Here is a 23951-nt window from a genome sequence, read left to right on the forward strand (position 1 = left end):
CGCTGGGAGCGTGGGCAGGGCTGCCCCGGGCTTCCGCGGACCCGGCCGCCCCCTCTCCGGGAGGAAGACGCACGGGAAGCCGCCGAGCCCCCGCGCGCGGCGGGGGCTGAGGACGAGCGCGGGCGGGGCCCCGGTGCGTCGCGCTTGTCGCCGTCCGCGTCCGGAGCGGCGGCCCGCGCCCTCCCGCCGGCGCCCCGGGCCCCACGCCCCGGGCCGGAGGGGCCCCCCCACCCTGCCGGGCCTGGGCGACGGCCGGCCGGGGACGCGCGGAGCAGCCGTCGCGGGGCCTCGCCGCGGCCGCCAGCGCCCCAGCCCCGGGGAATGCGGTGGCCCCCGGCCCGTGGCGCCTCTCCGTGTCTGCGCTGCGCCTCCTCGCTCGCCTGCCCCGCGGCCACGACGCTCCTGGGCCGCGCCGGCCGGGCCCCCCTCATGGCGGCCAAGTGGTTCAAGGAGTTCCCCCTGAACCTGAAGACCGCGTCGGAGCGCGCCAAGCCCGGCGGCGCCGCGGGCGGCAAGGTGCGCAAGAACTCGGAGGCCGGCGGCGCGGGGCCCGCCCCGGGCAAGGGCCGCAAGAACTCGGCGGCCGAGCCGGGGGCCGGCAGGGCCGGCGTGGGGCCGCCTAAGGACAGCCGGCTGTCCCGGGACAGCCTGCAGGGGCTGATCCAGGCCGCCGCGGGCAGGGGCCGCAAGAACTCCCGGGCCGCCGGCGACGACGGGCCCCACCGCGGCGCGGCCCGGAGCTCGGGCTGCAGCACCTACATCAACAGGCTCATCAAGCTGGATTCCCAGGAGAAGAGCGCGAAGAGCGGCTGCCCCGGCGCCGGCGGCAGCAGCGGCAGCGCCAGCAGCAGCTCCTCCTCCGCGTCCTCGTCCCCTTCCTCCCTGGGCCCCGCCGAGCTGGACAAGGGCAAGGTCGTGAAGCAGCAGGACACGGTAAGGGCACAGCCGCCCCGGACCCGCGCTGACCCGCCTACCGAGGGGGCCGGTGGGAAGGAGCTCGGCGAGCCCGCCCAGCCCCAGGGTCCCTGTGCCCCAGAGGAGGTGAGGGTGCGTTTCCCCCGCTGACATTGGGCGACTTCCTGAGAGAGCCTTCAAAACCATTCGATTTTATTTTTTTTTTTAAATCCTCATTTTGGAGATGGAGAACTTTGCAGAAATTGACTGTCGGTTTCGTTCTGTCCGCAGTTTGGGGGCGTGATTGGATGCGACAGTCCCGCTTCGTTCAGCGCGACCCCCTTACAGATGTGGTTTAACTTCCACATCCAGGACGGTCGCAAAGCTAGACCGTAACTTTAATCCCTCTTGAGCATAAGAATGGTGACCTCTCAACTGTGTACGGACGGATTTCAAAGCTCCGGGCCCGGGTCGGCCAGCCCCTCCCCCGCGCCCCCTTGTCCGCTGCTGTGGAAGCGCCATCACTCCGCAGGTCCCCGCAGTAAAAGGCCCCTCTGGCTTCTCTGCCACCCCCGGGTTACTGCCCTTCCCTCCAGCGCGGGACTGTGTGTCGCCCCGCAGACACGGGGCCCTAACGGGGCTCAGAGCGGGACCAGGGAGTGACAGACCCGCCCAGCGTGAGGCAGTTAAAAGGAGTGTGAACACGTGGAGACCCACTCCGATCTCAGAGATGAGTTGGGTGTGTGCTCGTGTTAACCTCACTCTTTGTGAAAAAGGGAGAGGGAGGTGCTCAAGCCCAGCGCCGGGTCCTGCCAGGCCGGCACTTCCTGTCGCGGGAACGTTGATTTTCTCTTGCCCACGCTTCGGACGTGCAGCCGCCAGCACAGACCACGAGGGTCTGCACGGGGCGCTTTCGTTCATTCCTCCACTCTTTCCACAGCCGTTTACAGGCGCCTCCCGGCGCCACGCCCCGAGGGGGCGGGGGGAATGTGGACAGACGGCCGAGGACAGACAGCCAAGGACCCAGCTGGTGCAGACACTAGTCAGTGGTCCGCCTGTCGGACTGAGCACCTCGCGGCCCAGGGCCGCGGGTCCCACTTCCTGGTCCTCGCTGGGCGCTGGGATGCAGGACCCACGGTGGGCGAGGAGTGAGTGGTGACCAGTCCTGGTCATCGCTCGATGTCTGTGTTTCTTAGGCCATCTCTTCGCAGGCGGAGGGCTCCTATCCTGGCGGCCCCTCTCCCTGCTCATCTAAGCTCTTCCCGCCAGCTGCAGGGCTCCACTGTGAGCTTCTGGAAAATGTAACCAGAGGTCGTGGGGCGGGGCTCAGGGCTTCCTTCCCCAGAAGGGTCCCCTGACCTCCCACATTGTCACCCAGCTGCTGCAGAGCAGAAGTACGATGCACTCCCCACTTGTCCAGGCCCCTGCATATTTTTGGAAGGAGAGGTGCTTTCTGACATATACCAGTCAAAACTCCATGTGGTCGTGGCCCGTGAGGACCAGTCTGCCTGTGAATTATCGGACCTAGAATTCACACGGTACTGTTCATTGCCGACCTGCCTCTTCAGCTGCTTATTATGAAGCCTTTCTCTTTAGCGCTGTTACAAGTTCCTTGTGGACAAAAAAACAGGTCTTGGTCTCCGATTCCCTAGCCAGTGCTGGTGGACGCTGCGTGACTTACTGCGACCATATTGCTCAGCTGGTTGGCAGTTGAAAGACCAAGATCATGAGAAAGACGATAGACCGGGGTCCCTACAACCGCCTCCCCCACTCCCCACACCCACCCCTCCCATCCTTTACTCCAGCAAATGCTTTACCGCTGAGGGAGAGAAAAGGGGGTGAAAACAGCCTTGGGGATCAGCAGAGTTTGGATGAATCGCTGACAATTATATTACAAAAAAAAAAAAAAATCAAATGTTTGTGCAACTGGGTGAGTAACAAGGTCGAGTGCAAAAGCTCCCCAGAGCTGGCTGGAGATTTTGACCTCCTCCCGGATCAGCCGGTCGGCGGTAGCCATTTTCCCGCCCCTGCCGTTCGTGTGTCTGACAGTCCTTGGCAGCTCTGCCCCTCTGCGCCTTTCACAGGTCATCATCTTAGAAGACTATGCGGACCCGTACGATGCGAAAAGCACGAAAGGTCAAAGGGACGCGGAGCGCGGTGGCGAGAACGACGGGTACATGGAGCCCTACGACGCACAGCAGATGATAACAGGTCCGTGACCAGCAGCCGCTCTGAGCCGGGCTGAGCGGGGCTGCGATATTACCCTCCCTGGGAAGGTGCGAAGTGGTAGCCACGGCTTGGGGAAGGGGGTGAGGCGATTTAACCAGATCCTGCTGACGGGCCCCAAACGGGGTCAAATATCTAGTCAGCTAACTTCCTGTACAGTTAGTTCCGTCTTCGAATTGGCGGCGGTCTTCCAAGTTTTCCTTGATTCTGTGTGAAAATGACACTTGCGAGTTTGCAGGTGTGCTCAGAATGTGATCTTCAGGTGTCGCTTTTGATATACATTTCTTGGCCACTCTCAAAACTTTGATGTCCGTAACGGGGTCGTCGACCTGCACCGAGGGACATTATAATACAGAGAGGACCTCGAGTCGTTAAGAGCTGCAGACGCGACGCGATCCTCCGTGTCGTACTGGGAGATTGATTTCTCAACAAATCCCACAACATCGGAGCAAAAACCTTGATTACTGAGGAACGATTACTAGTCCCGGGCATGAGCCAGCCGTTTAAGGCACGCGTCCTCACACCAAGGTCGGTGATTTCTTGTCGCCTTTCAAGTTGGAACAATTCTAACTCGTGAGCTAAGCAGTCCCCTTGTCATTTTTTGGTTTCATACTTTTCCCTTTTATCCGTAGTTCCCTTAGATTGGTATAAACGATACTTAGTAACATAGTTACTAGTTATTTGGCTTTAGTCGTGGATTTCAGAGTACCTTGTTTATTGGCCTCATTTTTCCGAAACATTCCGGAGTCCGCAATGAGGCATGTGGATTTTGAGCGCTGGCTTGAGGCAGCCTTGTTTGAGGCCTTGGGTTTCATGCCCGGGAAGGGAAGAACGGCTCACACATCGAAGATCGTCTCTTTTTAAAAGCAGATTGGAGAGCTGTCACACTCAGGCTTCATAAGCAGAGGCCCAGAGGGTCACGGCAGCACCCTGGAGGGGTCAAGATGGGCTTCAGGATGAAAATGGGGTGCCACAGGAAAGCAGTGCTCTGTTTCCTGCCCTCTGCTTGCAGAGATAAGGCTCGGGTTTGGGGAGGGTGGACCCTGGCCAGGCTGTGACCCTGAAGGTCACCGGACTGCAACCTCTAATGAAATCTGTGAATGAAAGGAAGTGAAAATGAACTTAGTCAGAATTTTAAAAACTACCAGAGGCTCGAAAGGAATAGGGGGTAAGATTTACATAAACTCGAGGGGGAAAAAATGTTCTAGAAAAAAAAATGCTTAATTTTGGTTCACTTTTCTGCGTTCTTTGGTGTGTATGCCTCTCTTTTGAACTAGAATAGTTTTTCTCTGCTAGCCCAGCGGTTTATTTGTGGAGCCACACTAATACTAGGAAAAGTGCTGTGCTGTTTAAAAATGAATTTTTTCCATGTAACCCCCAAAACTCTATGAGCTGGGGGACTCCAATACTGTCCCCCTGTTACAACATCAAAGCGGTTCTGACCTGCCTGTGCTCACAGACTGTTTATGAGTGGGCCGCTCCCCACACCCAGTTGCCTCAGGACATATATGAAATGATACGATGATAATAATAACCGGCATTTAATATTCAAGCATTTATTAAGTTTCAGGCTCTGTTTAATACAGTTCACATGAATAAATTCATTTAGAAGTACAAAATTAATGCATTCAATTGAACTAAAAGTTCTAAGAAATTTTAAAATTCCTTTTTTTAACTGCTAGATTTTTTTTCTTTGCTCTTTTGAAAACTATCGGTGCGTTTTTAAGGTTTTTCACTTAAACTATATATCTGAGAAAGCACCTTCACAATCCATGTACATTATACCTTATTCCACCCGTAGGTTACACAGCTGGACAGAATAACAGGAAGTGAGTTTATCGGAAGCTGAAAATAAAAGATTTGCTGCCTTTTTTTTTTTTTAAGCCTTTTACCTTTTTTGCTCAGTTTGCTCCTCGTTTGATTTGTTGTCAAGCCCAGAAATGCCCCATGTTTCTTGAGAAACGTCGGGGGTCTCTTTTTAGTTGGTTTCAGCATTGCCGCAGGAGGAGATGGTTTAGCTGGGGGACACCCCGCCTTTGACCTGCTTTTTTGTTTATTTATTTTATTTTTAAATTAAGTGTATTGGGGTAACATTGGTTAGTACAATTATATAATTTACAATCTGTCATCTGTATATTCTATTGTGCGTTTACTACCCCGTCCTGCCTTTTTAACACCGTGGAGTGGGAACGAGGGGCCTGATTTTAACAGCGTCTTGGGTTTATGGAACGCTGTTCGCGATGTTACTTTGTGACATCCAGGAGATACTTTCTTTACCACGTGCCAGGCCCCGTGCTGGGCTCTGGGCCCACAGGCAACGAGTTCCGCGTGGCCCATGCCCTGACGAACCCCAGAGCCCAAGGGGCTCAGAGACCTAACACCAGTACAGAAGAAAACATGTCACCGAAAAGTGTGGAGAGGGCCTTGAGGTAGAGAACGAGACCCACCATCCGCCTCGGAACAGAGGACGAAGTGGAAATTAAGACATAGTTAGTCCTGTCCTGTGGCCACATAGCTGGGACCCGTACTCCCTGGATCCCTCCCAGAACTGCGCTCCTAACTTTTAAAAGCTAATAACTTATAAATTCATGAATAAATCCTCCCTTAGATTTGTTCAAGGGATTGTTCATAAAGAGACACGACTGAAGACAAGACAAACCTCTGTCGTTCTAAGTTCGCAGGCACGCGACAGCTAAATATTCGGCGGAAACATCCTCTATGACTTAGCATCGTGGGTTTTAGCCACCAAAATAACACCTAGGCACTGAGGGGTCTTGAAGAGCCCCAAGGCAGCCCCCACGCTGGTCTCACACGAGCTGAGCGTGTGCCAGATTACCTCACTGTAACCAGTGGGTGTTAGAGGCTGTGTCACAGCTGAGGAAACCAAGGTTCCGGAAGATTCGACAGCTTGTCCGAATCACGCAGCTTCAGGGTGGAGGCGCCGGGTCACTCAGGAGCCTTTGGTTTTGGTGACTGAGCTCCCGTCGTAGGTGGTTTCACATTTTTTAGTTTTGCCTCCGGATGGCTTGGTTGGTTGGTTTGTTTAGATAGCGAAATCTAAAGGAGAGATTCATCGTTCAGGCCTCCATTTAAAAAATTAACCGTGATAGAAAAGCAAATAGAAGACTGTTCTTGCTGTGTTTAATTCGTCTCTACTTTCCTTCTTAAACTCAAATTTCAGGGCTTCTGAGTTATATCCGCTTTCACTCGGAAAATGTTAAGGTGATTGTAAATCAAAAGCGTGAGCACTGATAAAAGACTAGCGTAAAAAAGTTACCTAACAAGGCGTTTTTTCTGATTCTAAGAGGAGAATAGAGTTAGGAGGCTCTAAGTTTAGTGTTTTGGAAAACACGAAATGCATTGGCGGGGCAGGCGCATTATAGAAATTGTAAGGAACGTTTTACGTGGACTCTTTGGGGCATAAAGTAAGGAATGATAGAGAAAATTCTGGAGTCTGGGTCTAACACGCACACCCAGTGAGCATAGCCGTTACTGAGACAGTCCAGAGAGAAAATCTCGTTTTCACAGAGGCTTCTGGACAACTGCGGAGGGACCTCCATGGCTACTTACAATTAACTTAGCAAGAGGAAGCCTTAGTCTTCTGCCGTTTTTAGATACCAGCGGCATAATGGTGTCCAGCCGGAGCTGGAGCCGCGTCCCCGTCCCCCGGCCGGCCGCACGTGGGCGGGGCTCAGCTGCAGATGGGTGTTCCTCCGCGGCCAGGCCAGGCGCATTCTGCCGGCGGCGCGTCACTGGCCCCGGTGGCAGGGCCGGGTTTCCTCCTGCCGTTTCCCCTTCTCAGCCTCGTTTCCTCTCGGAGCCGGCTCTGCACGTCAGGGGCCGTTCTCCGCGCAGGAAGGGTCGGTGCGCGGCACCACGATTGTTTCAGTCGGCTCGTGTGGCGCCTCGGGTCACGGGCGGCCAGGCGCTGGAAGGGACGGGCGCTCGAGCCCTTCGTACCCCCGATCGAACGTTGTTTAGAAAGACGACGGCACCGTGCAGGTCTTGTCCAACCCCGGGGCCATCCCAGAAAGGACCGTCCCCGGCAGTGGCTTCCTAGCGTTGCCCCCAGGGCCGAGGGTGCGGACCGCCGGAGACGGCGGGGACCTCGCTCAGCAGCAGACGCTCAGACACGTGTAACGAGAGCGCAGGGTGCTAATCACCATGCGTCAGTTTGACACAAATTTACTGAAACTTCCCTGTGGGCAGGACCCCTTCTGCCGAAGGCTGGGACCAGCTCTTCTCCGGGCGGTTCAGGCGGGAGGGAATCGAGGTGAGGACCCCCCGCCTGCCCCGCCTGCGCCGGACCACGCTGACAGTGAACTTGGGTTCTGCTCAGAAACTCGAGAATTCCAAGTTCACCCTTTGAATTCCTTTGCGTTCTCTCTCTGCTTTTTCTTAGCGCTGTAGAAAAGTTCTATTTCAGAAACGCCAGCCTTATCTTAACGGGACCGGGAGCCGAGCGTGTTTCTGCTTCTTATTTTCTATGACTCCGTCTACGCTAAGCGGCGAAGGAAGAGCTCTGTGGGACCGAACGCCTGGACGGGAGGTGCTGGGGACCCCGGGCAGCCCGGCGCCTTTCCATCCTGGCCGGGATGCGTCTAGCACTCAGGTTCTGACGTGGCGGCTTTGGACACAGGACAAGACGGGCTCCGGGGAGCAGCAGGAGAAGGGGGCTGTGGGGACCCAGGAGGTGTGGCTTAGCTTCTCATGAGAATCACCTGGGGCCCTTTGACAACCCTGACTCCCAGGCGGACCCTAGACAAGTCGGGACCTCTGGTGGCAGGACGCGGGCACCGCTGGGTGCTAAGGCTCCCAGGTGATTCCAGAGCTGGACTCGGGGTCCCTGTCTGGCCGAGTCGGAACCTCGCCCTGTCGGCACCCTTTGCCCTTTTTAATTCGGTGTCCTGATTTTAATAACGTTTTCCTCTACTGTTTTATTTGTTGTCTTTTCCTTGTTAGAAGCCTCGAGTCGGTGATTCCCCCCGTAGCGTGTCACCATGCCTGTGTACCGATCACAGGTGTCGCTGTCCTTCGTGACCCCCTTCTTCCTTACCTGACCACTCCTCCGTCACCTTTGCCGGCGCCTCTCCCTCCATCCACCCTTGACCAGAGAAGTCCCAGGTTCAGCCTTAATTCCCCTTCGCCACCTGCCTCCTTTTCCCTGGGGATTCCGTTCATTCACAAAGCACTAACGACGCTCCATCTGTGAGCAAGTCCTCGACACGTGCCCGTGACCTTCATCGCTGTGACCGTCACTCTCTGTTGAGCTCCGGCTCCAGATTATTGTCACCTGCTCAAAGGAGTTCTGGAACTCCTTCCTCTCTCTCTCCCCTCCCATCCAACTGTGTGCCCTACAAAAGATAAGCAGGATGCGGTGGTCCCTGCCCTAGTACCAACTTAGGAATACAGGCACACGGAGGCGGAAGTGCAAGGTGAGCGTGAGTTGGCAAGGTGGTGGCACCTGGGGAAGCTGAGGAGCTGGAGGAGATGCTACGTCAGCTTCCCCAGGATTAGAACACCACCAGGACATCGGCGGGCCACGGCAGAGTCCTGCTCGGGAAGCTGCGGAGGTTCCGTTTGCTTGGAACAAAGAATGGGTTGCGGGGGGACGGGGCAGAGTGGCGGCGAGGGCAGAGTCTGGAGAGGGAGGCAGTGACCCGATCACAGGCCCCCCCCGTGCCATGCTGAGCTGTCCGTACCTTGTAAGGAGAGTGCCGAGAGGCTCTAGGGTGTTAAGTGAGGAGACGGGGTGTTTGGAAAGGTCCCCTCCATTGTGACCAGGTGCACAGACTGAAGGCTCTTTGCATCCGTTTCTCTGCCGCAGGCCAGACCCTGCCTTTCTGGCTTTTCCCATCCCATCGGCTGCGTTGGAGCTCACCTCGCAGCACAGCCGATGCCACCGTCAAAACTTACGCTCGGTCGCCATCGCGTGCGGAACGATCTGAACCTTTCGTCCTTGCTGGTCAAACGTCTACGCGTTGGCGCCTGGCCTTACGACCCCCGGCTTCTTCTGCCACCTCCCTCTTCTCCTGGCCTCTGCCCTTCGAACTTATCTCTCAACTCCCCCTCTGGGAACAAGGCCTCTGTGGCTCCCACCTCCCTATCTTCACCGGCGCAGCTTCCTCCGCTGGAAATGACCTCCTCTATCAAAGCCGGCCCACCTTCCATTGCTCTCCCGCTTGGAGTCAGTCCAAGAGCAGCGGTTAGGGGCACGGCTTCTGGGGCCCAGCGTCCTGCCTTGGAGCCCAGGCTTCGCCACTGACCGGTTCGGGCAGTTGCCTTAAACTATATGCTTTGCTTTTCTCCTCTGTGCTGTGGGGACAATAACAGTCCCATCCCGTAGGGAGTGATGACAATGACGACGTGCTCGGGATGGTGCTGACGCACCGTACGCCATCGACGTTAGCCGCGTAGCTGCTTTTCCCCATAAGGCCTCTTGTATTTATTCCGCGGCCGTTGGCCTGTTAGGTGTAATCTGTGGATGTGTCTGGGTCCCCCCACTGTATGGAAACCGCCTGGAAGTCAAGAACTCTGTCTGAAGGGCAGAAATGTCTGCCCCCATGTGCGCGGCCCACCGCGGTGAATACGGTAAACGTTCTCTTGATATTAAAGTACTTTGACCTCAGCGTCCTAAAGCATTAAACACTGCAGGTGAACCCTACTCCGAGCAGACCCCGGCCAGGGACTGTGGAACGGGCTGCCCCGGGGCCACTTCTGTCACCAGCTGCAGGTGGCCCCCAGAGGCACACCCGTCTTTGGATGTGGTCCCTGATCCTGTGACTCGATCCCGTTACGTGGCTCAGGCGACGGGACGGACAGGTCGTAGGCTCCTGCAGCTGGGAAGTAAGCAGCCCCCGAGGAGCCGTGCTGGCCGCCTCTGCCACGTCCTGCCGCGCAGCCCGGCGGACGAGGTCATCCGGGTAAGGCCCAGGTTCCCATGGCACCTTTCTGTCACGGTCATGTGCGGACTGTGTGTCTTCCAGAAATTAGGCGCCGAGGTTCCAAGGACCCCCTAGTGAAGGCGCTTCAGCTGCTGGACAGCCCCTGCGAGCCGGGGGAGGCCGGCGTGAAGTCCGAGGCGCCGGCCAAGAGACGGGGTTCCAAGGACCTGCTGGGGAAGCCACCGCAGCTCTACGACACGCCCTACGAGCCGGGGACGGGCGCCGACGGGGGCGCGGAGCGCAAGGCGCGGCCCGCGGACACGCACGGCAGGCTGCCCGCCGACGACGGGCGGCCCGCGGCCGAGTACGAGCAGCCGTGGGAGTGGAAGAAAGAGCAGATCGTGCGGGCGCTGTCAGGTGAGGGGCGAGGCGGTGCCAAGGGTGGGGCCACCAGGTGAGAAAAGTGGGCGGAGTCAGGAGGGGGTGCCTCCAGGTGAGGGGAGGAGGCCGTGTATGGGTTCGGGGTACCACCAGGGGAGGGAGTGTCGGGATAGAGGTGGACCCCCTCCGTCTCCCCCGCACCCGCTGCCAGGGGAACCTGCGCGCTGGTCCCGCTGCCCAGGCCACGTTCCCTGCGGCTGCGGCGCAGACCCTGTTCCCGCGGAATTTTACGGGGTGGAGAATGGGGCCTGGGTGGAGAATGGGGCCTGGGTGGAAGCCCAGGCCTGAAAAGAGCCCCGAACATCGCATCCCTCTTGTATCCTCCGGGCATCTTTATTTTCGTCTTCGCCCTGCGCACCTGTTCTGGAAATGCCTTAAATGGCTGTTGAAAACCCTTATCTGAAACCGGCCGATTGGGAGCGGCTTTTCTAACTCTCACTTGGTGCCCTTTCTCAAGCCCGTGAGGATCCCTGTTTATAAAATGGCAGAATGGATCCAGCGGATCAGCGGGCGGAGCTTGGATGAAGCTGGCTCGTGTGTGTGTGTGTGTGTGTGTGTGTGTGTGTGGTCAATAATCCTAAAGGAATCGGTTTTTCAAGAGTGATAAGTAGGTTGTCAGTAGCCATTAAAGATGCTTCTCCCTCCGGCTTCTCCACGAGTTTCCCACTTGACTGACCACATAATGTCTTTTGCCTTTGATTTAAAAAGTCAGGGAAGTGTTTTTCCCTCTCAAAGCAAAGGCGGGTTTGCGATTCCAAGTAGAGTGGGTGAGGACGGAGAAGGTGAAATGTGTGGCAGCTCCGCGGGAGTCAGTCTGGGTTTTCCTTGAGTCTCGTTTTCACAAACCCGTTGGGCTCCTGTGTTGAGCTGCTCATTTTGGCATCTCCTGTCCCCCCCGGGTGCCTTAGCATCTTTCCGGCAGCACCCAGTAGTTCCTTTCCATTTCGGAGTTCATTTTTCTTTTTCTTTTATTATTTCACAGTAAAAACTTCCTTTGGTTTCACAGAGTGATACACACTCTTGCGAGGAATTATCACCTGTAACTACGTTTCTTCTTTTCCTCTAAATATACTGAACTAAGGCTCCGTTTTCGGGACAGGCGGACGTATCTGAAAGCTGCTTTTCTCTCGCATTCTAAAACTGTTTCACGCTGACGAATACCTTACAGAGAAAGTCAGTGTGATCAGATGCCACAGGCGGCAGAGCTCAGCTGTCCTAGGCATGTGTTTTTTGCAGTATATGTGCCGGATACATTGAAGGCGGGGAGGGGCGGCTTCCCCCCGCCCCCGCCCCGAGGCAGACAAGGTCTTCCCCTTTGACCTTTGCGTGGGTCACCTCCGTGGCCTCGGCTGTTCAATGAGCCTTCCTTCCAGTTCAGTTCGAGGGCGCTGAGCGGCCTTCTGGGAAGGAGGAGGCGGTGAGGCAGCACCATCGGCAGAAGAGCTGGACGCAGAAGGTCCTGAAGCCGGCCCTCTCCGACCACAGTGAGGGGGTGCGCGTGGACCCCGCGCTGCCGCTGGAGAAGCAGCCGTGAGTCTCCGCGCGGCCGCGTAACGCGCGGTACCTGGCGGCTCGGGGGTGGCCGGGGTCCCGGGAGCGGGCGGGCGCATTGCCCGCGGTTATCGTTGCCCGCGGACACCTGCCCGGGCTGATTAACCAAGGGCCGCTTGCAAAGCCCGGTGCAGGTGCGCGGCAAGTGCACTGCGCCCCAAGAACCCGATTTTAAGTTTCGTTCTCCTGTGTAGAGTAAAAACCTTCTAAAATGACGCCAGCCCCTTTTAGCGCCCTCTGGTGTGGTTGATGGGTTTTGTGACGCGGGGCTCCCTAGACCCGCATGCTGCCTGTGCGGGTTGGGAAGCAGGATCTAGCTGGGGCTGTCCAGCTTCCGCTGGAGGTGCAGTTCAGAGAGCACCTTGTGGATTCCCATTTTGCCTGACGCTCACGGCTTCTCCCCACTTCCCTTTTTCCAGTTGGTATCATGGCGCCATCACCCGGGCGGAGGCCGAGAGCCGACTTCAGCCCTGCAAAGAAGCTGGTTACCTGGTTCGCAACAGCGAATCGGGGGCCAGTCGGTACTCCATCGCTCTGAAGTGAGTGTTGAAACCCCCTGGCCCCCCACACACACACATCTGGGTGCAGGAGGGGGTGCCCCACGACAGTCCCTTCTGTCGTGGGTGGTGACCAGTCAAAAAAGATACTGCTTGAGGGTGGCCCACCAAATAAGATGCGTTTGCTTGGACAATGGACTCCGACATGCTCCGATTAGAACGCAGAGTTGGCATTCAGTAAATGCCCCACTATCTCTTAGGACAGTGAGGGTCCCGTGTCACTGTTACGGTGCATAGTCCGTTTCTTATGCTACCTGACCGAAGGTGGGTCCTCGCCCCCAAGAAATAATTCCTGATGAAAAGAATACTTTCTCAGGATAGCTCAGGTGCTCTTTTTGCATCCCCTGGTGTTTGGGGATTTTAATAAATGGGATCCCTTGGTCACCCAAAGGCCAGCTGCAGTTCTGATAGCAACCTCTTCTGACGCCGGTAAGGAGGGACGCGCTGGCTCGCGGGTCCGCCCTGTCCCGCCGTGCTCCGAGCACTCACTTTCGCCTGGCCGGCCCGCTGGTGCTCGTATCATGGAAATGCTCGGGGCTCTGCCAGTTCGGTGGTGCTATATTGGAGGGTCATTGTCAGGCGCCCTCACAGCATTTCCTTCCTGAGGAAGCTGAGCCCTGCAGCTGAAACAATCAGACGGGAGGGGGCAGCGGCTATGGCGGGAGGGCGTCCGAGCAGTAGGGCCCAGAAAACTGGCCGGGCCACCGGGTATACAATACCAGGAATGGCTGTGCCGTGTTCCCGAGGCCGAGGCTCACGGATTAGCGCTGCGGGCCTTCGGTGCCAGCTGCCATCACACAGCGGGGAGGCGGTCTCTCCAGGTGCCTTGCAGAGGTGGGGGTGGGAGGAAACAGTTTTTATTTTTATTATTCTTAATGTATCCTTTGGCGGGGGGAGGAGGAGGAAGCCTTATACGTGTCCGTTTAGCCGTGATGAGGAGGGTGAGTTTAAGCCTCACCTCGGTGGCCTCATACTTGGGCGTAAACAGTAGTTTGGCAGTTGGGGGGCCAGAAGGGACTGGGCTTTTTTTAGGTTTGGGGGTTTGTTTGTTTGTTTGTTGCCGGGCACCCGATGATGCCTGTGTATTAAGGATAAGCTTAATACACAGGAGGGCGGTGACATGGAGCCCTGCTGGACTGTCGAGTGCATTTCTGTTCGTCCAGATCCATCCCAGGAGTGGATGAGAATGAGTCCGCCCGGTGGGGCTGGCTGGGGTGTCTGCTGTTCGGGGGGAGGGGGAGGGGGGCTCCGGCTCGCCCATTCACGTCTCCTCCGTGGTGTGCGTTTCGTTCCAGGACGAGCCAGGGATGTGTGCACATCATAGTGGCTCAGACCAAAGACAGCAAGTACACGCTGGACCAGATGAGCGCCGTCTTTGACAGCATCCCGGAAGTGGTACACTACTACTCCAACGAGAAGCTGCCTTTCAAGGGGGCAGAACACATGACCTTACTCTACCCTGTGCACAGCAAGCTGCACTAAGGCCCGGCCACCAAAAGCCCCGGCCGGGCCCCCGACACCTAAGAGGACATCGGCACCCAGCTGGTGTCTCAGGGGATGAGGCCAGACTGCGCCGTGATAATTGGTAGGAAGGTGGGGTCTTCCCTGAGAAATGCAAAAGTCTGTGGCCTTGAATCCATTCCATGGCACTTGGTTACTGACCTGTCCCTTTTCTCCTGGCTAAGCCATTCCACAGTAAGAAACCCTAATTTAGCAGTTGCCCCCACTCTCTGGGGTAGGGTGTCCTGGAAAGGGAAGGCGGGAGTCCAGGATATTAGAATTCTCCAGAAATGTGCTACTTGCTGCCTGGACTTCCTGGTCTCCGGACAGACCCACGAAAATGCACTTGGCTCTTACATGAGACGGCAAAGAACGATCATGTGGACCAGGAGAGCGGGTGACGTCGGACCCGCCTTGGGCAGAAGGATGCACGGTTCAGCCCCGGAGTCCACGAAAACCCGCCACGCCGGGGCCTGTCGGTCGGCCTTCTAAGAAAGTTTGTGGTCTCTCAGTCTGTGGACGTCATCATGTCATCCAATCGGTAATAGAAAGATGAAGGAAAGTTTAAGAATCGCCACTATAATTAAACATCGGCATTATTATAATTGTGAATTACAGAATAAAACAACAAAGATTTCATTTTCTGATGTTTAAAAAAATCTGAACATATACAAAGCTCAACAGCTGTTTCTCATTGGACAGTTTTTCAGAACTTGTGATGCCTTTCGTTTTGTCTTTGTGCCTTGTCGTCGTTAGGGAACGGCTTTTCCTTTTTGTCCCTAAGATTCGATCTGTATTTTTAGAGTAAATTAAAAATATAGACATGACCCCAGGATCTGCTTGTAGGGTTGGGGTCTCTTAAGCCCGCAGCGTCTCACGCTGTACGGAGCAGACCAGTTCACAGCGCATAAAAATATTTTCAAAGACTGAGGTTTTCTCTAACTATCACTGCTTAAGATATGACATTAATATTCGTAGTAGTGTCATCTTTATGATTTATCACGAACTTATATCGCCAGTTTACTTACTGTGAAAAAAAAAAACACGAGAGAATGGCAAGATTGTGAGGAGACACCTGTGATGAGTGGCCAGGTAGATGAGCAGATGTTTCTGGGTCCTGCGGTTGGGAGTTTGGTTCTCAGAACTGGTCCAGACGCAAACGTGCCGACTGTCACCGATGAAAAGTTAACTTTCGTGGCTTCTTTAAAATACACAAAAAGTATTGATTTGGTTGATTTGGGCGAAAGCGTATCTTTCTAGTAATTAGTCATCATTTTACTGTTATGATTTAGAGGTTAATCAATATGTGCTTTGTTATTCAGTTAAGATTGTAGCCAAAGTAAATTTAAAGACCGTAGCCAAAGAGCTGTGTAGTCTTCGACTTTAAAAATTTGAGAGGAACGTTTTCTCGTTGGATCCCAGTGATTTCATTAACGAGGTGTTCTGTTTTTTACATACTGATAGGATTTTTAACTGTGTATTGACTCATGTACTATATGTTTAGTACAAGATTTTTAAAAAATTTTTAGTAGCCATAGTTCTAGTTCCATTCAACGAATATTTATTATCTTGCATATACAAATAATTCATTGTGTTAAACTTATTTTTAGTTCAGTATTCTAGAAACGAAACCATATTTTCTACGTAAACTTACTTCCCAAATGAAATACAGCAGTTATCCTAATTTTAATAAACACTAAAAGCTTTGCAGAATTTTTCCTTGTGCACTAAATGATTTTTGGCCTATACCCAGCCATTACGATGGATGTATAATGAAGTAACGTTTTGAAAGCGGACCTGATACATTAAGTATTTATTGTGCTTCTAGCAAATGCTCAGTACTGTGTTTTCCCTCTCCTGCCTTGCTGTGACGCTCACGCTATTTTCTGGATATAATTAAAAGTGGAGATGTAGAGTTTATTTATAGTCCAGTTTCTTCACAACCGTACAGGAGGTTATAACATGAAGAAATACAGTAAATGAGTAGTGGGGGTGGGGGTTAAGCTACTATTTTCTGCTTCAGGTTGTGACGCTGGCTGACAAAAGCCAGGGAATTCACAGCCAGGAGTGACACAAAGTACCCAGTGTTCTAAAAACAACTTGGCCCGGCAGGGGGTCCCTGATGGCTTAGGGTTAAGCCTCCAGGGCCCGCTGATGGGGGGGCTCCTTAATTGGGGGGCCCCCTGATGGGTCTCCTCTCTGAGCTCAGAGCGCTTGGCTTTCTGTCACTTTGTCTTGATAGGAGTATTTCCCTGTAGCTTTCCCTCTTTCGCGTTAATTCTGTCTCGCGGAATATTTTCTGATCCTTTCTGGAGAGAACGATGCCTTCTGTCAAAGATGCTCGCTGACCTTGAATTCTGTATCTGTCGTGCCTCCCGCATCCGTGTTCTTTCTCCTTTATCGAACCTCCTTTTTCAGAAAAAAAAAAACGCTCTGCCACAGGTCACCAGAGGAGCGTCTGCGTCGGGCGGTTCAGGCCTAGAACAGAGGCAAAAGGACTTTTCTATTTCCTCTGCCACCTTAGCTATTTTCGTCAGGATGGACTGCAACCTTTGGAGTTGTGTGTATTTCAATAAGTAGGAGTACGATCATGGAGAACTGTTCATATGTGTACAAAAGTAAATATTGATATGCCTCCTCGACTGGGGACAGACGTGTCCTTGTGGTTGTCCAAGTACTTCCTTAAGAAGCAGTCGAAAGGGCCTTTACGCCTGCTGTTGAAAGTCGCCATACTTTGCCAATCGGCCTCTGTGCAGAATGGGGAGATGGGCGGGGAATCTCTGGGGACACAGGTGGGGAAACAGCCCTAATCGGTTCCTTTTTAAGTGGGGTTGGCCTTTCTCTTCTACGAACGTGCCCGTTTTCGGGTCCGGGACCCAGGACGCCCGGATTTCATTCACCTCCACATCCTTTGAACGTTCAGCAGACTTCCTTCCATCGCCCATTCATTCGTTCATTGTCTCTCTGATTTTCCACGGCCAGCACTGTTTTGGCCTTATGATCGCTTTAGGGTGGCTCTTCTGCTTTCCCGTCTCTAACGTTCGTGCCCCATTCATTAACTCGGAGACTTCTGGTGGGTCCGCTCTGCCCCTGACGACCCGGCCGCCGCGGTGCGTTGCTGCCACCCGGTGGACGGAGAGAGAAGTGCAGCGGGAGGACCGGCGGTCGTTGAGGGCGGGGTTTTCTGGTTCTGACACAGTCAGGAGCCAGAACAGCGACGACACAGCGGCTGCCACCTCGAAGTGACTTACAGCCTAACACAACTGTCGCCACGAAGCCCCTGGACTACGGCTGGAATCTCGAATTGTGCGTTTAATGAGCGTGCTGGCAACGGCATCTCATTCCGTCAAGTTCTTAACCAGTTATTTTGTGAGGAGGCTTTAACGTTTTAGATGTCGATTCATAGTTTTAACTTTGGAAAATACCTGGAGATTGTATGTAATACAGGTGCCTATGTGTGGAGTTTTAGTAATTTACGTTAGAGCGGAAATTTTACAAAATTTCTGGATATGTCGCAGTAGCCAGTGTAGGCTGCATGCCCTCCTGAAGATGGCTTGCTCTGAGTTCTACCTTTAAATAAACATTACTCCAAGAAAACCATATTTCTTACCTGATTTAATTAGTTTTGAGAATCACCTCCAGTCATTAAAAAAAAAAAAACTTCCTGTGGGGACAACTATAACAGAGCATCAAAAACTTCATTTGCGATCGTTAATGAAATGTACAGGCAAACCACGACTGATCGCAATTAGCAGGCCTGATTTTAATTTTTTTCTCAGTTTACCTGTAGAAGACTTCTGTGCTGTCTCCTTGGCCGTCGTCTTTCTGAGTAGACGTGCTCATGTCCGTCTTCGTCCTTGCCGAGGCATGAGAGCTGTGGCTTTCTGCACGTGTGGGGGCGGGTTTTGTTTTTTGTCATTTTTTTTTTTTACTATTTGATATTCGCACAGATGCCCCCATCCCGCCCACGGGATATAATGCTATAGCCTGTTGTGCAGCTTGAAATCTATATATTTTTAAACTTTTTTCCAGGCGATTTTGGTACCCAGCTATGGCCGAGAATCACCGTTGGAAGCTGCTACTCAGAAGGGCACACACACAAAAATTCATGTAAGGTTCTAGTAGGAATCTAATACGGAGGTGTGAGTCTTCTGGTGTCGAATTTTAAATTCCCATGGAACTTTCTATAAACCGCCACCAGGTGGTGCGAGTGCCTATTGCTGTTTCCCATCTGTGTTGACAGAAAAGGAAGTTTGCCCTGAGACATGTTCATGTCACCGCCCCCTCCACACACACACACGCACACACACACACACACACACAGGCAACGGAGTAATGGTTTTCAGAATTCGAGTTGGGCACGTTTTGAAGAGCCCAGGGTTTGGGGTACTGGATTCCGACCCCACGAAAGGCCTAGACGAGATGAGACTAGATTCTTGCTATGTCCCGGGAATACAGCCCCACAAATGCCTTGCATCTTGCATCTTCTTATTCTGGCCCTTCACAGCCCAGTGAGCCCGGCGGCAGCTTCATTCTACAGGTGAGGACACTGGTCCTGGGGACTGACTACCAAATAACTTGTCCCGGGTCAGTCACGTGATGGGCGGCAGATGCAGCCCGGTCTGATTCTAGGTTGGCATATCCTAAGCGGTGGGCCCACATTCGCTTTTTAAGAGAGTGCGCCTGCCCGGCCTGCAGGACCCTTCCCGTTTGAAGAGCTTAATTGGTCAAACTCCTGGGGCGAGGAGTAATAAACCAGCCACCTTGTTTCAGTTAGCAAGTGAGAAACAGTTTTAAAAAATTCACAATAGCCAAGAAGTGGAAGCAAGCCAAATATCCATGGACGGATGAATGCATGAACAAAGGTAGTACACACCTGCCACGGAATATTACTCAGCCTGCAAAAGGATGGAAAGTCTGACGTGCTAGGACACGGACGGACGCTAAGCAAAACGAGCCAAACACAAAAAGAAACACTGTTACGATTCCACTCACACGAGGCGCCCAGAGTCATCAGATTTGCAGACAGGAAGTCGGTTGGCACTGCCGGGACCTGGGTGGCGGGAGAGAAACGGACGTTCGCTGGGTGCAGAGTTTCAGCTTTGCAAGATGAAAACACTTGCCGTTGTTTCCACAAGTGTGACTAGAATTCAGACTGCCGAACCGCGCACTTCGAAATGGCTAAGATGGCACAGTTTTGTGTCTTTTGCCACAGTTGAAAAACGAAAGAAAATGCAACTCTCTCACTGTCAGCCGGCGTCTAGCAGACGGGACGTCCAGGCGGCCGGGCGACCAGCGTGCTGTCCCCCCGCAGACGAGTCTTGTGGGCTCCGGGCTGGGGACGAGGACTTGGGTGTGAGGGATCCGTCCCCACCGCCAGGACAAGTCTGGCCGGTCTGGCAGGCCACGTCCGGGGCCTGGGCACCCCTGCCCCTGCCTGGGAGACGCCCCGCCTGTGGCCCCGGGCGGCCTGACGTCCCGCGAGACAACTCGAGCTCCGATAATCAACATACGATTCTCCGTCATGCTGAGGCATGTGGAGCATCATTTCCAGACTCCGCAAGTGGCACCCGAACCACGTCTCCACCTTGTGAATCGTACAGTGTGAGTCACCGCATCATCTCGATTCTGAGTGAAGAGGCTTCCTGCGCGACATATCTTCGTGAGTCCGATTGCCTTCTGCTTTACGTGCGTGAGCAAACAGGATTGCCGCTCGGATTCATTGAGGGGAAGCGCTACTTCTTCTTGTGCATGTAAAAGCCAATTTGTTCATCGAGGTATCTCCCAGCGGGGTGCTGACACGGGAGTCCTGCTTTCCATTGACGGATAGTTAAGAAAGGTGCGTTTATATCCACTTTGGATTGTTTCCAACGGCAGACGTGCAAGCGAAACCTCCTCCTAAAGTCCTCGCACCTACTAAACCGGAGACTGTCGAGTCTTTTTGAAGATTAATGTAACGAACCATTCTGCACCCGGCTTCCGCAGTCAGGTCTCACGGCCACCTTCGTTTTAGCTGTGATCCCCACCGACTTCTTGCCCTTTTTAATAAACGATTCTTCGCGGGCAGTACGATATGATCGAACTCTTCCAAACTAGATTATACTTGTTTGATAAAAAGCTTTCTTTAAGTGTAAAAACATACATACTCTTGGGAAAAAAAAACGTAAATATGCATAAAAGAAAAAAGCAAACCTGGTCCTCAGTCATTTCTCGGCGCTGAGGATTGCTCAACAGAGGGGGTGCCCCAGGCGGCCCCCCAGCCCTGGGCCAGCCCCTCCCTGCTCAGCACCCTCCACCTGCAGACTCTCCCATCCTCACTCTCCGCTCCCCGCTTTCTGTTCCTCCCTCCCCTGGCTCCCTTGGCCAGATCCGTCATCTGCTCCCCGAAACGGCGTTGGCTGCTCCCTGGCTGGCTCCCAGGGGGGCTGCCAGCATCTCAGGGAAGACGAAGAAGCATCTTGGATCCCTTTGCATCCCCGCGGCCAGCCTCACGGTCCGGCAAACATTCTTTGACTGACTCGCCGCCCAGGGAGAAGCGGCACTCGCCATGCGGTGACCGCTCACCCCTCCAGAGAGAGTGGACCGGATAAAGTCCCTGTGCCGTCAGTAAAGGGGACCGCACATGAAGCACAATCGAGGACGTCCAGGAGGTTCGTGAGTGCGTTCACCGAGGAGGCAGCAGGAGAAACCGCATCTCTCCCGCCGATGATGAGGGAAGGGGGCGGTGTTCGACTTGGGGTCTGATGAAGGATCGTTAAGCGTAAGGAACTGTCCTTCCCCTTTTCGACCCATCTTCTCTGTGGCTGCCTGCTCTGTGTACAGCCCTGGGGCCCGGCGGCCTTGGCCACTCGCGGGAGCCCAGGGCCGAGCTCCCAGCCCTGCTCCGCACAGACAGGGCGCCAGGTCCATCTCGCCTGGGGGCACTGGGCCAGGGGCCCGGCCAGCACAGAGCCAGGGAGCCTGGCCCTGGAAAGAGCAGCCCCCGCAGGCAGTCGCAGTGGCTGAGGGGCCGCATCAGGGCCAAGGGCACTGGCCTTGGGGTCAGGACGAGCCAGGTGGGGGGTCTAGGTCAGCCTCTTAACTAGCTCGGGCACCTTGGGTTACCATGTCCACCACATGAGCTTCGGTGGCCTTACCTGTAAACAGTTGAAAACACTCACCTGGCAGCGTCATTAGGACGAGAAGGAATGTCCTGTCTGTAGGGTCCACACATGGTAGCCGCTATTTTTAGCTAATTTTCACAGGCCATGTCACCGAAAAGGGACGGTGGCCTTCCGGGTGACCCAGAGGGCCGGTGGCGTAGCTCCTGGCTGTCTTCGGTTTTCCTCCCCAGTTTTAACATCCTCAGTAACGTGTCGCTGCAGACCCGACCTCCGGCCCCGTGGTCTCCAGCAGAGACCCCCGAAGCCGTCCCCTGTGGAACTCCCACTGTGGTGACTCAGTGGGGCCTGTCCACGAAAACGACACCGTCGTGTGCGTCCTGTCCTGAGGCCGGAGGCCACCGTGTGCCCAGGGTCACTGCCTTTCCCCACCGGCCGGGAGCTTTCCGGGCTCTCTGGGGTCTCCACCCATGCAGCCGGCCCCTGCTGCCGTGGCAGGTGTGTCCCCTGCTGCCGTGGCAGGTGTGTCCCCTGCAGGGTGACGTGCTGCCTGCGCACGCGGGAGGCCATCGCCTCCACCCCTCACGTCATCCCAGACCGGGCGCTGCCCCCAGCATGCCCGGCTCCCACGGCGCCTCACGGGGCATCCCTTACCACACAGCGCATGCGTTAAAACCCCAGGGCGCGGGGGGAGGGGGTCCAAAGCTACAAATGTCCAATTATACAATGGCTGAATCACGGGGATGCAGCGGACAGCGTGATAGCCATAATTAACAATACTGCCTTGCACATTTGAAACTAGCTAGCAGCCAGGTCTCGAAAGTTCTCCACATAAGAAAAAAAAATTTCTAGCTACCTACGGTGACGGATGTTAACTGGACTTATCAGGGCGATCATTTCACAGTGTATACAAATGGCGAATCATTATGTCGTATGCCTGAAACTAATATGTCATATGTCAATTATACCTCAGTTAAAACAATTGTCTTCCCAATGAATTCTCTATTTTTAAAAAATCATAATGAAATATTAAAATGCAGCTCCCATTACTGAGTAAGCTGTTTGCCTGTGGGCATTGGGCAGCTTTACAAAGCCAATTTGAAATTATCTTAGAATCCCCTTGATTGAATGTTACATACATCTGAGTGTTCTATGATTTCACCAAAAAACTTAATTTTATTCATGTCTTGGATTGTCACCTAAAACTGTCGGTAAGAGATAGGACAAGGCCATGGGGCGGGGGGACCCTTTGCAAGTCCTAAAAATGTCTAACCACTAAAAAAAATATTTTTAAAAAATACAGAAACTGTTCTAAAAAATTAAAAGGCCATGAAAAACTTGTAGGATTTGTTACTATTTAGTGAATTTGATCAATAAAACTAATTTACTTTGTAAAAAGAAGAAATAGGACAAGGCTGAGGGGTCGCTGCTGTTACTTGGTTTTGCTGCTTTTTAAGTGACAGGAGACGGGGACTTTCGTAAAGAAACCAGGGGTTGATCCGTATCGGAAGGAAAGAACAGGGCTCTCTGCCACCACTCATTGTTTAAGCACCAGGCCACGCGGCCAGCCCAGCTGAGCCCCAGCCCAGCCCCGCACACAGCATGGTGGACTTTCAACAGGCCGGTGGCAAGGTCCTGCCTCCATCCGGGACGTCACACAGATTTGGAGAAAGGTTTGGTCTGTGCCTCAGTAGATAAGGACGGCTCTTCCCTAAGTGGCTGTCCCAGCAGCTGGGTGCTTCTTACCGTCCTCTGCACGAAGCACCATCTGCTCCCCCAGACTCCTCCGGAACAGGCGTCGTAACCGTGTCATCGGAACAGGGATGCCGTGGGGGAGGCAGGCGCCCACCCCGTGTACCCTCTGCACGGCCCACAAGGCCTCGCCGCCCTCGGGGACATCTGTCTCCCGAGTCACTTTCTACAGAGAGGCACCAACCTCAGAAAAGGTCCTCAAAGAGGCAGCGAGTCCTGCAGGTCCGGTCCCCGTACCCCGGGATTTGGGGGGTGCACCGTGGGGCCTCACACTTCACCGCCCTCTGCAGCCTCCTCCTCCCCGCCCTGAGCTGTCCACACGGCAACCGCACTCGCAGCGCCCCGCAGTGGCTTTCCTGTCTGCAAGATGCGGGTGGCCATGGCTCAGGTTTTCCTATCCAAGACCCTTTCCGGCAGGGGACAGACTCAGCCTACCTGCGGATCAAGAGTGCGGGGTTGATGGGACACCCCGGCCCAACAGCAGTCCCCTGGGGAACAGTGGTGGTCCCTTTCCCTCCCCACGCCCGCCAGCGGGCAGTGACGGTAAACAGGGCAGAAGCTCCCACGCCCCTTCCAGAAACCCCAGGACCTCTTTTGGGAAATATTTTCTTCATAATTAGTGTCTTTGGGGAAACTGCTCCTTATTTCTTAAACGTATCTGATTTTTTCCCAGAGGTCATGTCATCCAGCATTACGGAGAGGCCCACCCCAAAATCGTCCGACTTCATTTTAAAACCGTCTCTCCTCATCCCTCCCCCCTCGTCAATCCAGCAAATCTTTCCTTTAAATGACCCAAGTGCCCGAAGCATAACCACGACTCAGGCATATCTTTAGAAATTACTTTATTTCAAACATTTACAGTTTTCACTTTAAATGCGAAACAGCTGATGTAAAGAAAAATAAAAACATTGGAAAAGACGCCGCACTGTCCCTGTGCTCCATATGCAGGCGTTGGCCTTTGGCATTCGCTTTCAGGTAATCAGGTAAAAAACACGACGACGACAAAAACTTAAAACTATTATTCTCTCCAAAACAAAAAACAAAAC

At 54.1% G+C, this 23951-nt stretch overlaps 1 protein-coding gene across 1 annotated transcript; it reads left to right on the plus strand.

The window, feature by feature from the left end:
- Positions 1-295: 295 nt before the first annotated feature.
- On the plus strand, positions 296-15766 carry SHE (Src homology 2 domain containing E). Its single transcript, XM_039849754.1, has 6 exons — positions 296-933; positions 2979-3105; positions 10107-10421; positions 11819-11975; positions 12416-12535; positions 13849-15766. The coding sequence occupies exons 1-6, from the start codon at positions 322-324 to the stop codon at positions 14033-14035; spliced, it is 1518 nt and encodes a 505-aa protein (XP_039705688.1). The 5' UTR covers positions 296-321; the 3' UTR covers positions 14036-15766.
- Positions 15767-23951: the final 8185 nt, after the last annotated feature.

The sequence above is a fragment of the Pteropus medius genome, unplaced genomic scaffold, assembly GCF_902729225.1.
Source record: "Pteropus medius unplaced genomic scaffold, Ma_sr-lr_union100, whole genome shotgun sequence".
NCBI lineage: Eukaryota > Metazoa > Chordata > Mammalia > Chiroptera > Pteropodidae > Pteropus > Pteropus medius.

Excerpts from the sequence above, each read along its gene's own strand:
- SHE (XM_039849754.1), top strand. The coding sequence starts at position 322 with ATGCGGTGGCCCCCGGCCCGTGGCGCCTCTCCGTGTCTGCGCTGCGCC. Across the intron at positions 3,106-10,106 it reads CGCACAGCAGATGATAACAG|AAATTAGGCGCCGAGGTTCC; the intron begins GTCCGTGACCAG and ends TGTGTCTTCCAG. Across the intron at positions 10,422-11,818 it reads GATCGTGCGGGCGCTGTCAG|TTCAGTTCGAGGGCGCTGAG; the intron begins GTGAGGGGCGAG and ends CCTTCCTTCCAG.